The sequence below is a fragment of the Pavona decussata genome, unplaced genomic scaffold, assembly GCF_977016875.1.
Source record: "Pavona decussata unplaced genomic scaffold, jaPavDecu1.1 SCAFFOLD_254, whole genome shotgun sequence".
NCBI classification, from domain to species: domain Eukaryota; kingdom Metazoa; phylum Cnidaria; class Anthozoa; order Scleractinia; family Agariciidae; genus Pavona; species Pavona decussata.
The window spans coordinates 5,569,253-5,584,685 of NW_028145657.1; the positions used below are offsets into that span (position 1 = coordinate 5,569,253).

Consider the following 15,433-nt stretch of genomic DNA (forward strand, 5'->3'; position numbering starts at 1 on the left):
TGAACTGCACTCGAGGAATGGTGACACTATAAAAGTACGAGACATATTTTTTAAAGGTAGTAGAGGTTGGGTTAGCCGTTGAAAGGGGCTCGATACACTAAAGACTATAAAAATGTTCGGAGGCGATTTGAGAAGTATTCTTCACAAGGTTATCCGCACTTGAATTGATCTCAGCTCATTAAATTTACATTTCGCTAATGATGTCTGGTGTCTCAGTGTAAAAACAGGTAAAAACAACGTCTTGAGAAGCCGTGGAAACACGCGAAAGCGATCGCGAATTTACCGGAAGTAATGTTGTGTTACTCTACTTGACTTGCTAGTTACCAGTCTGTCACGGTAACTGTCCGCCATCTTGAAGTGGGCGTAAAAAAAAAAATTGCTCGGGCCGCACGTCCCCGTTAAGGTCACATAAGGGAGTACCCCCTCGGGTCTAGATCATACCAAAAATTACGATCCGTCATTGACCCGGCGTCACATACATATTAGGACCGTACAAATGGTTTCTGTTTCTAAACGAAAGGTGAAAACGTAAGGATTAAAGCCCGGGGATTATAAAAAGCATTCGTACGACAAATGTCGTTTTCCCCTGTATTTCATTCTGACTGCAAGAAATGCAATTCTATCTGGTGGTTACTTATTGCCTCACTATATCTCTGTAGCTATCTATTTGGTAGCCTGCGAGCAAGCCCTCTTGGGGGTGGATCCTCTTTCCCCCTGGAAGTGGCGATGCTGGAGGTTATCACTGTTAAAAGATTGTAGGCTTTACGCACCCCATAGTCAAATATGGCCCGAGTATAAGCTGGAAACAGCTTCTTGTTTTAAAATATAAAGCAGGGCAAGCTTTGGAAAGTGTCCCTACACAAATAAATTAAAGTTACTTACTGAACCTGCTTTGAACAAGCAATAGAAGATATATATTTCTTCTCAGCAATCAGATGTAGCTGGTATTATTCACAGTAGACACCTCCTTATCCACGCAATGAGATAATTTATGTAAAGAGGATTCATCGCACCGGATAACTTAGATAACAATATTAGATAGTTCAAATGATAACAGTTGTCTCCCTTTTTGTGCATTCGTTATAGACAACACGTTTACTTAAACACACCTGCGCTAAAGTTGCCGTTACTGCTGCAGTTTTTTTCTCGTTCAAAAATGCCCGTGATCTTTTTTTTGCGATGCAATTCTCGGGCTCGTCAGACCCAAAAAACTCGAGTATATTATATATTATAAGTTATACTACAAGTTTTGATGGGTATGTTTTTGCAAATCCAGCCAGATATTTCCAACCCATTGTATCAGTCTTATATAATGGTTAATTCACAGTTTGCGCCGATAAAGGCCTTTGTAGATCTTTTTTTCTTGCCTTACTTATCGGCCTATTGTGGTGAAATAAGCCGCGGTTTACTCTGGGCGCGGCTTACATAAGACGGTACAAAATCTAAGGTAAGGCTAGCTTAAGCCACGGCTTATCCTGACTGAGGGTTTTGGGCTGTATAAATAGTTCCTTTTGCGTTTTATGTAAGCCGCGGCTAATTTTCTCTCGTATGACCGGCCCTATTGTGGCCGACGCAAATATTTCCCATTTCGGCCCCTCAGGAAACATTGTTGCGGACGCATGTCTTGCAAATTTTGCTTTGCGAAACAAATGTTTCCCAGTTTAGCCACCTGAGAAACAATCCCAGGGAAAAGAAATTGATATCCAGATCATTGAGCAGAATGTTAATGATCAGCAGTGGAGACGGAATCCCAGGTAAGCGACCGCAATTAAAGCAGATAGAGGAAGGACAGCCGCCTGCATTGAATATCTCATTTGATTATTTAAATTAGTTGAACATTTAGCACTTAGTTCTATTGCGGTGTTGACCAGCCTCAAGTTAAAATTTGTATTTTGAGCCGGCACTGGTTAACAGTGGCGGGGGAGGGGGGGAGGGAAGGAGGAGGAGGGAGAGAGGTTTAAGAAGTCGCTTGATGGATCACCTCATAATATCGCGCGGAAGACGGAACAAATTAACGTATACAGGTATATTGTGTGTTTGTGTGCTCTGGGAATAAGGTTGTATTTGCTTTGAACCAACTACTACCTAAATCGTTGAAGATGGAAACAAAGTAACTATGATGGAAACTGTTCTAGAGAGCGCTAAGGTCTTAAAAGAGGAAGGTAGCATCTTTGTTCCCAGAACCCGATGACCGTATTTGTGAACATTATGGCATAACTCTGGCTATGACAGAGGAGGTTAGCAATGATTTGTCTCCTTCCCCGTTACAGCTAAACCCAGCTTTCCACATCAAAAGCAACCACAGTGTCAGGGGCATCCAACGACAAGTTTCGGCAAAAGTGAAACCCATGAAAAACCCACAAGGCGTTAAGGGGAATAAGGGAACGAAACGGTAGATCTAATCCGGAGGTCATGGGTTCGATTCCCACCGAGGTTAAAAGATTTTTTCTTTGCCTCCCTGATGCCCCTTAAGGCTAACACCCAGCGGGTTTTTCATGAGTTTCAATTAGCACTTTAATTTAAACTTAAGAGTTAATTCTCTGTTCCATCATTTCCGTTAAGAACGTCTCTATTTCGCTCATTTGTTGTGTTTATTGTTGATTGGTTTTACATAGTTACAACAGGAAACGTAAAACTGCAGGAAGAGTGAAAATGAACTGCCGAAGGGGCGAATTAGACACGATATCGACGACAACAAAACTACCGGGCATTTCATCATTAGCATACCAAAAAGGAAAGCACTGATTAAATAGGTTTATTTGATTTCCAAGTATGTTCCTCTAACTTCAAAGATACATACTTTTGTAATGAGAAGCATTATTTGAAATCGACCGTCTTGGCATAAACAAAGGCAACACCTGACTGATAATTGTAGGATTTTCAGTATAGTAGAGCCGGTACAAGAAAAAGGAATAAATTAGTATAGCCGGTAATAGCATGATTTGTATTGATATTTGGCATAAATACCACAAGTGATATTTCGAAATTGTTATACGTAATTTCGAATAATAATTATATTGAGATTTAGTAATCCATAGTGCCAATTCATCTGTTTATACTACTCATGAGAAATTTCTGCAATTTGATTGGCTTAGAGCAGTGGTATTTCAGCTTAATTTGAAATACCTACATGTGAAAATTACAAAACCTTTGTGGTAGTAGTATAAACAAATAATAGCATGATTTTTTCGTGATATTTGACATAAATACCACTCGTGATATTTCAAAATTGTCTCAAATTTCACTAGCCTAACGGCTCGTAAAATTGTGGTATTTATGCCAAATATCACTACAAGTCATGCTATTACCTATGCATATAGTTGCAACCCTTGTGATACCATCTGATACGGTTTGATGCCTTGTGATATGATGTGATGCCTTGTGATACCGTGTGATACCACAAGGCATCCAACATACCACAAACCACCTTGCGATACCGTGTGATGCCTTGTGATATGATGTGATACTGTGTGATGCCTTGTGATATGATGTGATACCGTGTGATTCCTTGTGATATGATGTGATACCGTGTGATGCCTTGTGATATGATGTGATACCGTGTGATGCCTTGTGATATGATGTGATACTGTGTGATGCCTTGTGATATGATGTGATACCGTGTGATTCCTTGTGATATGATGTGATACCGTGTGATGCCTTGTGATATGATGTGATACTGTGTGATGCCTTGCGATATGATGTGATACCGTGTGATTCCTTGTGATATGATGTGATACCGTGTGATGCCTTGTGATATGATGTGATACCGTGTGATTCCTTGTGATATGATGTGATACCGTGTGATTCCTTGTGATATGATGTGATACCGTGTGATGCCTTGTGATATGATGTGATATGTGATACTGTGTGATGCCTTGTGATATGATGTGATACCGTGTGATTCCTTGTGATATGATGTGATACCGTGTGATGCCTTGTGATATGATGTGATACCGTGTGATGCCTTGTGATATGATGTGATACTGTGTGATGCCTTGTGATATGATGTGATACCGTGTGATTCCTTGTGATATGATGTGATACCGTGTGATGCCTTGTGATATGATGTGATACTGTGTGATGCCTTGTGATATGATGTGATACCGTGTGATTCCTTGTGATATGATGTGATACCGTGTGATGCCTTGTGATATGATGTGATACCGTGTGATGCCTTGTGATATGATGTGATACTGTGTGATGCCTTGTGATATGATGTGATACCGTGTGATTCCTTGTGATATGATGTGATACCGTGTGATGCCTTGTGATATGATGTGATACCGTGTGATGCCTTGTGATATGATGTGATACTGTGTGATGCCTTGTGATATGATGTGATACCGTGTGATTCCTTGTGATATGATGTGATACCGTGTGATGCCTTGTGATATGATGTGATACCGTGTGATTCCTTGTGATATGATGTGATACCGTGTGATTCCTTGTGATATGATGTGATACCGTGTGATGCCTTGTGATATGATGTGATACCGTGTGATGCCTTGTGATATGATGTGATACTGTGTGATGCCTTGTGATATGATGTGATACCGTGTGATTCCTTGTGATATGATGTGATACCGTGTGATGCCTTGTGATATGATGTGATAACGTGTGATGCCTTGTGATATGATGTGATACCGTGTGATTCCTTGTGATATGATGTGATACCGTGTGATTCCTTGTGATATGAATTGATACCGTGTGATGCCTTGTGATATGATGTGATAACGTGTGATGCCTTGTGATATGATGTGATACCGTGTGATGCCTTGTGATATGATGTGATACCGTGTGATTCCTTGTGATATGATGTGATACCGTGTGATGCCTTGCGATATGATGTGATACTGTGTGATGCCTTGTGATATGATGTGATACCGTGTGATGCCTTGTGATACAGTGTGATACCTTGAGATATGATGTGATGCATGGTACAGTGTGATGCCGTGTGTCTAACCCTTTAATGCCTTGTGGTGCCGTGTGATGCCTTGTGGTACCGTGTGATATTACGTGCGCCTCGTGATACCGTGTGATAGCACGAGATACGTACCGATTCACCGACTGTGACATTGTGACTTTGTGATACTATCACAAATTCAAAGGCATATTTTCGGAATCCCCAAATCGTGCATTGTATACTACAGGGATTTTAATTTAAAATTAGTATTGTTTTAGAAAGCCGTGTCACTTTAATCTAACGAGGTGAAGTGAACTATTTGAGCCTTGCATCTGTCGTACGTGATACACTACATATGCAAAGAAAAAATAAGTTCAATTATTCTCTCATCCTTTGAATTATTACTACGTAGAATTGAGTCTCATTCGTGCTAAATCGTGTTAGACGAAAATGTTGCGTATACTTCCTGGGTTCGCGGGTGTCCTTCGGAAAAAAAATCGTAAGCGCGCAAGTTTTAATAAACCTCTAACAAACTATATATCATTATAAAGCTTAATAAATGTAGTTTCTTATAAAAAATATAATTGAGCGATCTTTTCCTTTTTTAAGTGCCAGGAGCCAGTAGAACCTCGAATCGACCGATGGTCGTTCCATTGAATTAATCGGTTATCGAACGCCGCGCGAAGAACGAAATCGCTGCACAGTGTTATTCACAAGGCATCAATCAACAAAAAGGTGTCAGGCTTTTTCGAAATTCTGATTGGTTATTTAGATATCCACGTCTAAAGTTTGAGTAGCAAAAAATATTTGAGTCGTGTTGCGTAAACAGAAGCCACGGGAAAAATATTTTGAAAATCAAAATTCCCTGACACCTTTTTGTTTGTCATTATTCCTCGAATCTTCTGGCCAAATTTCACGACAATCCGTCAAAACCACATACCCTATTAATTCGTTCAAAGTCGACATACTCTGCCAAAATTCAAGTGCGAGTTTTCGCTCGATAAAGGTTTGCAAGAAAAACAAGCCTCCACAGGAGATTATGACACCTCATTAGGTGGCGAGCCAATCGAGCAACAGGACCCCATGGCGTCAACAACAATAGCACAGAATTTCGCGGAAAAAGTATCGCGTTGCAGACACGTTTTAGACTCCGCTGTTGTGATCGAGCGAGATGGGGAAAGTGGCGAGAGGAAAACGAAAAAATCAACCAGGAAAACGGGGAAAAACCAAGGCTAACGAAACCAGAAGCGCGTCAGCGGAGAGTTTGGCAAACTGTGCACTCCTCGGAGGAGTGCACTGATAACAGAGATGAAATCTATTGGGTAGGTTGTTCGTTTTGATTGCGTGTAATGTATTTTACGCTTCAAGCTAAAGCGATTATTCATTTCGTATCAAAGGAAATGCATAATGAAAGAAAATCGCATTTTTACTGTTATTTAGGTACGATGGTGATTTCTTCGTAAGAAATATTCAAGATAGCGTGGAGCGGAGCAAAAAGCGAGAGAAAGGGCCACGCAGAACGCGCTATCTCCAGTATTACACGTGGGCTGATACGCTTCTGGTGAGTTCTATTTCATCGGTCTAATTCTTGCTGAGTTTATTCCAATGTTTCATTACAAACGCGCAGTAAAACGTTATTTGGTTTTATCTCGCTGCAGAAGAAAGAAATCGGCCCAGAGGATGCAGAATATGATGTTTGATATTTTCACAGGACGCTTGCAAAGTTACCCTGCAGGACTTTTGCACGGCAATCGACCTCTGTGTACTTGATCCAATAACAGTGGATTAATTGGAAGGCCGCTGCTCCAGTTCTTCGTGATCACCTTCGACAGAACCTTCAACGTCGACTAGAGTTTCTTGGTCGAACCAAGAGCCTTTGTTGCTCTCTGCAAGATCACGTTTTCGATCTTCGCTGAAACCTAGCTTTCCCTTTTTCTTAGGCCCTGGCTTCTTCCGGGATTTTATCCACAGGCTCTTTTCGTTTTTTGATGACTTTTCCATGTGGGAAGCGCCGGCAAAGAATATAAAATTCGAAGTGAGAAATTTTCTGCAGGCGAGATGTAAACAAAATATGCTTATTTCTGAAATAACAGCTCCCGGATGAAGCGTTTGCCGCGAAAATTCCTCTGGGGCGTCTCGCACTAAGAAGATTATGACACCTTTTTTATTTATTTACTTCTAGATGGAAATACGTTTTCCTAAATATCTCGCGCGCTTTATAATATTTTTAATATTTTTTTTTCAGTAAATGTTAGATAAAATCCCCAAATTCTATTTGGTCGAAAAAAATGTTTTTTCCCTTTTTTACCCTATCGAACCCAGGAAGTGTCAAAATTTCTACCGGGAATGGCGCCGATACCGTTACTCAAACTAATTTTCATGTGACGGTCTCATAATAACTTTTATTACGTTTCTTTAAAAAGTGCTAAGTCCTGTCAGTGTATTTGTAATACAGTGAAACCTGTATTAAGCTGACACCCTCAGAACCCTCGCTAGTGTCCGTTTAACACAGGTTTCATTGCACTCCAAAAAGTTTACCGGCTATCTGTGGTCGTTTTAGCAGGTTTCCTCTGTGTTTAATTTCGCAAACATCCATGGAAGTATATTTTGTGAAGTTTATTTTCGCCTTTTTTGAGTATCGTGCCAATCACGACGTAAAATTGGTTATAGTTGTCTATAAATAGTTGTACCTCAGTTCACTGAATTGTCTATTGGAAGATTAGAATCACCAAGACATCTTATAGCGATGTTTCCCATTTACAAACGTTCTCCTTGTTATTGAAACAAGTCGACCATCAAAATGAAAGAACCCTTTGTTTCAGCAGCCAATAGGCCTCTGTTTGGCACATTAAATAGTGACGTATCAGCGCGAAATATCACTATTTTACGAAATTTGGTTTTCTTTCGCTGTGATTGTTTTGGTAAAGTTTTGTTTGGGTATTGTGAACAGGTTTGCCCTTTTGTTGTGTTTTGTTTTTGAATTTACTCACTAAAACTGGGGAAACATTTAAAACTAAGAAAACCACCAAAATGTACAGTGACCTATATGTGTGCTGAAATATTTATTATTCAAATTGTCGTTATTTTAAACAAAGATTGGGTTTTTAGGCAGTCGGTCTCTGTTGTGTCAGTATAATATCTGACGGGTAGAATTAATAGTAAATTATATATGTAAAAAATATATTTTGATTTTTATGATCTGATAATCACTAAGGAACCGATTAAGATCGACTTGATGATGGAAATTACTGTGTAACTTGTGCACTTTACTGGTTTCCAGTTTCGCTCATAATGTAAACAACGCTGCGAAAAGCCGAGTATGCGACTTTCGATTTGTGCAAAGCAATAGGTTACAAGGTTGTTTACTCTTTCCTATTTGAGATTAGAAATAGGATTCAAAACCAACCGAGATGTGAAGATATTGATGACTGATCCATTGCCAATTACCTGAATGGAAACATTTTTGCCCTTCAGATGTGAACGGAGAAGGACGCCATTAAATGTTTTATCTCTATTTCAATTAAGAAACATCGCTTTTAAGTGTAAACCATTTTCTCAACCGTTTTCGAAATGAAATTTTTGTGGGGTACGTTCGCTCTTGAGAAGTAAAAATAGAGACTCGATTGTGGATAGTAAAAGGTGGATGGTAAAACGTGATGAAAAAAAATGTCAATGGAAAAAAATTTCTGTACATTCTTAGAGATTATTGTACGGGCTCGTCTCTGTGTACATACATGTAAAGCATTGCTCGCTCAATCTGTGAGGTAAGCTTTACCGCAGTCACAGTCCTGTTGTTTTATTTTATTTTATTTTTTTTATTTTGCGAGAAAATTTAAAGATATAGATACTCCTTTCCCTCTTTTTTTCAAATATCAAGTTGCTTGTTGAAGCATCAAAATAGCGCGAATCATCGTTTCGATGTTTTCGTAAGATCTTGATGAAGACTAAAGACAATTAACATTGAAAGCTGAATATAAATAAAAGTTTACTTTTTACTTTGAGTGATAGCTTAAGTTCTTGAATAAAATGTTGGTTACACAAAGCAGCACTTTTGCCAGCGCATTGCAGAACAAATAACCACACGATCCTCAATTGTCAAGCACATGCTGATTATCTGTATAGCCCTCGAAACTGAAATGATCCCCAATTTTTTCACTCTGGCCGGAGCCGAAATGATTCCCAACTAATTCAGTAACAGAACGGAATGGCATGCTTCACCGCGGAATTGGAACAATTTTCTCCTTGATAATTTTGGCAACGCCGCGTTTTAAGACCGGTAGACATTTGAACACTGTTTTACAAGATATACATTTTTGTCACATTACAGTGAAACCCCGCTTTACGATCACCCGCTTAATGCGCAGCCCCGACACCACCTTCTCTCTGCACAAGCTACCAACAAGTTTCATTCGGGCAAATTAACTTCATTCATCCCTCCTGAATAGATGTTTCCCGTATGCATGTGAGTGCAAGACTGTTTGAATGAGCGTAAGGTTTCTTTCTGTAGTACAGTTAACAAGGTTAATCATCGTCCTGTTGCTTTGATGTATTCTTGAGTGTTTATATCGATGAAACATGTGTCCGTGACGTTTATTCTGAGAAACCGGTTAATACAGACGACAAGGGACATGCAAAAGTTTCCGTAAAAACCGGATTCCGCCGTACCTATTGCTTTCTTACTCCATCTTGTACATGAAAAGAAAATAGAACCGAAAAGGTGGAGCGTTTTTGGAGGTTTAACGTATTTTGTACAATTGGTACAATATTTATCAGCTTTCAGTTTATAGCGGTTATCAACTCAGAGAACACACAACCCACCGTTTTCAGACAAGGCGGGTAAAGTTGATCAAAGAAAACCCAATGAAATGGTTATATGATAGGATTTCAAGGCAACAGAGCCAACAATTCTTTTAGTTTTAAAAACGTTTGAATTTTACTGCATAAGTACTTTGCAAGCTAAGGTGAATGTAGTGGCAAACGTTTTATTTTGTTGAATGGAAAATCTATTTAAAACCGTAACTGGGTTTTAATAACGCCGTTTGATAAAATGTACGACGCGTTCATATTGTCGATTTTTGAGCGCTAGCAATTTCATAAACTTGTTATCATTTTGAATTTTTCCTGAAGAATTCAAGCTTAAAAAGATACCAGTTGGCTTCTTTGCCGGATCAAGTTATGTTTTTTTCCCAACGTTTATCATTACAATTGACGTTTGTTGTGCTTGTAATATTTTATTTCAAGTTATTAAGAAACGTTTTTTGATCTTTTGTAAGTGTTAAAAATGATAATGGCCTTGTCTTAGGATCTCTTCTTTGGTACATGTTATTAGCTGGAGTACAAATTGTTATTAATAATTAAAGCGGCGGTTTCTTTTGTATGATTAAAAGAAGACGCTGAGTGAAATTGTTTATATACGTTCCTTAAATGTATAAATACGTGAAAATTTTGCCAATTTTGTTTGTTTTTGGTCACTCCACAATAGCCTGTTGAAACATCATTCCAAAAATTATTTGGGGAACATTTTGGGTAAGGGTGCAAAAAATTGGAGACTTTCTCGAGGTCAATTTGAGGATCAGTTTGGGGGTAGGGGGTCATTTCGGGCGCTGTACATATCAACATGGACTTATTAAACCTGATCTGTCAAAAAGGTTTGCGTACTCTGCAAGTGTAGAAACACATTTTACTGTCTAATTTGCGAAGTACTTCAAGAACTTAGTGTACAAGGCAACTCATTATGTGCAAAATTAGGTATTTCGTATTAAATTCACGCCATGCAGGAATGTTTGAAAATCTTTCATCAAAATTTACCTTCCAATGTTAATTACATTTAGTCTTGAAAATGATGTTACGTGAAACATCGAAACGTCACCCACGCTCATTGTGATATTCCTTTTTTAAATGTAATATTTTTTTCCGAGAAAATTTTTTTTTCCGAAGGCGGAAGTAGCGATGAGCGAAGTGAATGTAGCAGTACCTCTCTAAATAAATCATACCTTTGTACATTAACAGATGGATGACAACAGTGCACCCTCTACATACGGAATGGCCAAAACATTGTTCTTGGCTTTGTCTGAATTTTGAGAGCTTACCTTATCCCCAATCCTCGCACATATTATTTTCTCCCTCGCCTTAATTTCAATATTTCTCCATTGCCGTTATCTTATAGCTTGGAAAAGATTTACCAAATATTATTCGTCCCATTTATGCAGTCGCCTTTCGGTTTGTGACCTTTATTGATTTGCAATTTGTTCTTATTGGCGTTGCCTGAGCGAACCAGCTCAACAATCGTGCAATTTACTTTTTTTGATCTCTCATTTGTTGCTTTTTTTTCTCTGTCAGATCTGGAATAAGGATACTCGGAGATTCCGACTGCGCACAGAGGCTGAATTGAAAGAATGGGGAAGGTGTATTGGCACGAGTATTGAATACACTGAAGACGCTGAAGAAACTGGATGAAACATAACTCAAGGAGAATCAGCCGCACAGTTTGGACAGGTAACCAAGAGACCAGAAGCTCACTGAACTCTCTAAAGCCACAAAACTACAGTACAAATGTAACTGAGACCCCGTAGGCACTGGGCGGACTTAGGTTGTTTTTTCTATATCAACTGTCCTGGCAAAATTGAACTCTAATTTTTGTTTTGGTTAAGGCATCTGCTTGAAAAAACGCAAATATTCAAAGTGCAAACATCAATCAAAATGCGCTCAAACGTCATTAATTTCGTGGAAAAGTAAATAATTATTGGCGTTTCTGTTGTGTTCTGACATTTGAGTAAAAGATGTCGTGTTCTATAATAGGACGACGGAGCTTTTGAACAAAGTATGGAAGAAATTAAAAATGTCGTCTGGACTTGTGAAACGTGCTCAGTGAAGAAAAAGTAACAAAATTATTGCCATGAAGATGTGCGGGCCGATATTTGGTGCATTAAGTGCAGGTTATTTGAGCTACACTACTGACCACACCCTTGTCAAAAGTCAAACCTATATCAAATGGCTTCTCGCTATTGTGAAAAGTCTCGTTCAATCATGTCCGCCCATCGAGCATAGCTTTACAACTTGTGTCCCCGTCTAATTATGAACGCCTTGGGGACCTAAAATAAGGTCTATATGAAAGAGAGAGTGGTGGGACCAACAAAACAGTCCATGGTAATCTGAAGTGTCCGAAAGTTGACCCTATTACTTAAGGCCTGTTTAAATGGCTTCAACATTTGCTCCAACATTTGCTCAACCCTTAAACATGTCGTTTAACATTGTTAATATTTATACAATAAAGAATTGAAAAAATGTCACTTGTGAAATGTTCGTGGCTAGTCTGACGCGGCGTTTCGTCTCGGCCAAGAGACTCTTCAGAGACCTTTAGAATTTGTAGGCAGACTCGTTGAGCATCGCGCTCAAAGTCCCGTTCGCAAATTCAAGATGTTAGCAGTCTGGCCCTCTATCGCAGAAGGATTCCCAACCGCACGTACACGAGTTGAAATTTATACAAATTTTAAAGGTCTCTGAAGAGTCTCTTGGCCGAGACGAAACGCCGCGTCAGACTAGCCACGAACATTTCACAAGTGACATTTTTTCAATTCTTTATTGTATAAATTTCAACTCGTGTACGTGCGGTTGGGAATCCTTCTGCGATAGAGGGCCAGACTGCTAACATCTTGAATTTGCGAACGGGACTTTGAGCGCGATGCTCAACGAGTTTGCCTACAAATTCTAAAGGTCTCTGAAGAGTCTCTTGGCCGAGACGAAACGCCGCGTCAGACTAGCCACGAACATTTCACAAGTGACATTTTTTCAATTCTTTGTTGTATAAATTTCAACTCGTGTACGTGCGGTTGGGAATCCTTCTGCGATAGAGGGCCAGACTGCTAACATCTTGAATTTGCGAACGGGACTTTGAGCGCGATGCTCAACGAGTTTGCCTACAAATTCTAAAGGTCTCTGAAGAGTCTCTTGGCCGAGACGAAACGCCGCGTCAGACTAGCCACGAACATTTCACAAGTGACATTTTTTCAATTCTTTGTTGTATAAATTTCAACTCGTGTACGTGCGGTTGGGAATCCTTCTGCGATAGAGGGCCAGACTGCTAACATCTTGAATTTGCGAACGGGACTTTGAGCGCGATGCTCAACGAGTTTGCCTACAAATTCTAAAGGTCTCTGAAGAGTCTCTTGGCCGAGACGAAACGCCGCGTCAGACTAGCCACGAACATTTCACAAGTGACATTGTTAATAGTTTTGAAAAATGTTGAAATCGTGTTGAAACAAATTTAAATTGGTTTTAACTTTCACTCAACACCGCTTCAACATTGGACTTTTTTCTTCAAAACGTTGGATGATGTTGAAGTCGTTTGCACAATTCGTTTAGCATTTCTCGCATTAACACAGGCACAGGCTTAAAAATAAATTTCCAAGTTCTCGCAAAAAAATTGTTCAAAATTTTAGGCGGATTGTTGGTCCGATGTCAGTTGAAACCGTTTGAACGGCCTCTCAAAAAGATTGCTTGAATTCTCAACATTTGCCAGTTGAACGAATGTTGGTGAAATGTTGAAATCGTTTAAACAGGCCTTCAAGCTATGCAAGGCTGGCGGATATTCAGTCATAACGTTTGTCCCAAAACACTCTTCTGATCACCCAAACTCCACGCGGACTTACATCACTACGTCAGACTAACATTTCTTTTTCTGTTTGTAGTTGAAAATAAAACCTCAGTGAGAATACAGTTGCTGTTTTTTTGCACAACTTTAGTCCTTCCAGAAAATTTCAGCTGATTGGCTGATAACTGATTTGTTGTTTTTCTTACAGATCAAATGGTGTTCCTGTGTTATTGAACAGGGAACTCACTCAATGGTGTGGTCAGTCATGTAGCTGAAAGCTTTGCTTCACTTGTGTCACGTGGCCTGAATTCTACCGAGAGCTTAATCAGCAACGACGGCAACACAAACTAAAACGCCACCTGAAAATATAAGTTTATTTCATTTTGTGCTACTTCGTGATTATTTTATCTCGTGAACTTCTTCAGAAACGGCGAACTATCCAGGAACCAAATTGGTACGAGTGCCGTTCAAGTTAAAAAAGAGAATGAAAAATTCACCGTCGTGTGTACACGTTCTCCACAAAACCTTGAATTTGGTCATTTCACGTTGTTGTTTTGCAGAGAATGGCAAAGAAATGTGCCAAAATTTAAAACGCACGTGCAGAGCGATTAGTTTTGCTCATTAAACCTTTTGTTTTACGGCGTTGTTGTTGTCGTCGCCGTCGTCTCTTTTGTGCTTAAACAGATTGTCAGTAAGGTTACGTTTTACACCTCAGCTTGGTGTACACTAGTTGCTGCAAAATATCGTTGTCGAACCTCCCGAACTCGAATTCTCGCCATGCCGAATTTTACGCGCATTCAAACGGGCGTGAATTGTGCGTAATTCAAACTTGACAAAACGTATGGACAAGAAACGTCTGCTAAAAAAGTTGAACCAGGGTTAACTTTTTCCGCAGACGTAAGCTGCCCATATGTTTTTTCTTTCGATTTGTTTACACACGTACATTCACGCGCGTTAAGGCATGTAAAATTACGCGACAGTGGGAATCGACCTTCATCGATTTTCACCTGACGGTTGTAGTTATCGAGATTCTACTTCAAAAGAAATTGGAAATCACTCCAAGAAATGTCATCCTTAGTTTACACTGATCCAGGCAATAGCCAGCCCAGAACACATGTTCAAATTGATAAAGAAGTTAGCGATTTTGTGTGCAATTTTTCGGAGAGTGTTTTTGTTGCGCTCGAGCTCGCGATGAAGATTTGAAGTGTAAACTAGCGGCGATCTCAGTGCGATTTGAACGCGATTTGCCACCGAGATATCGCAGAATTGGAAACCTCATGGAACTTGGTGGCGATTTCAGGAAAATTTCAGCGAATCGCAGGAAGCATTGCAGTTGAATCGAGCCCAGATTTCACTGAAATCGTTGCTAGTTTACGGCTCAAGCGCAACAATAGTGCAAGAAAAATTTGTTCCAAAAAGCAACCGTGTAAAACAAAGTGTGTGAAAGTGTTTAGGGTACAGCACTCAATAAGGGAGAACCAGAAAACATTTTTACGAAATATTGTATAGTTTGCGAGTTTATAGGATTTCGATTAACATTTTAAGATGAACAGTAGCGATCAGAATTCAGAGCAAGTTAACGAAAACGTTAGAAAACAGGAATTTTGATGAGAAAAATAATAGGTCAGTGCGTGCGTGTTGCATTTTGGTACTTTTTTCCTGCTTTTCTGTACATCTGAGATTTGCAATGATTTAATTCGAAGTTTCGTGAACACAAGACGGGAATTTTCCCCTTCAATTCAGAGCTAGAATTGTTGGCGCACATTAGAATAATTGGATGCCGTGAGTTCGTATCCCGAAGCAAAAGTACAAAATATAAATAGACTTTATGTATATAATTAGGATACCCAATAATGACGAAAAGCTGGGATTTGTAGGGAAAATATCTCAGGCTAGAAGTGAAGCGATATTATTTATTGTACATAAATCATGCACGTTTT

At 39.4% G+C, this 15,433-nt stretch overlaps 1 protein-coding gene and 1 long non-coding RNA gene across 4 annotated transcripts in view; both read left to right on the plus strand.

The window, feature by feature from the left end:
- LOC146456769 (NLR family CARD domain-containing protein 4-like) overlaps window positions 1–15,037 on the plus strand; it is a 151,169-nt gene extending 136,132 nt beyond the window's left edge. The window contains exons 9-10 of the mRNA XM_085092760.1: window positions 11,243–11,398; window positions 13,702–15,037. Coding sequence (XP_084948886.1) covers window positions 11,243–11,359 — 117 coding nt within the window. The 3' untranslated portion in view covers window positions 11,360–11,398; window positions 13,702–15,037. The remainder of the gene's footprint in view (window positions 1–11,242; window positions 11,399–13,701) is intronic.
- Window positions 5,375–7,224, plus strand: LOC146456778 (uncharacterized). Of its 3 annotated transcripts, none has more exons than XR_014858726.1 (3): window positions 5,375–6,229; window positions 6,344–6,464; window positions 6,562–7,224. It is a non-coding gene; the product is annotated as an uncharacterized LOC146456778 (long non-coding RNA). The 3 variants fall into 3 exon arrangements; XR_014858724.1 differs by having other exon boundaries at window positions 5,375–6,225; XR_014858725.1 differs by having other exon boundaries at window positions 6,344–7,224.
- Window positions 15,038–15,433: the final 396 nt, after the last annotated feature.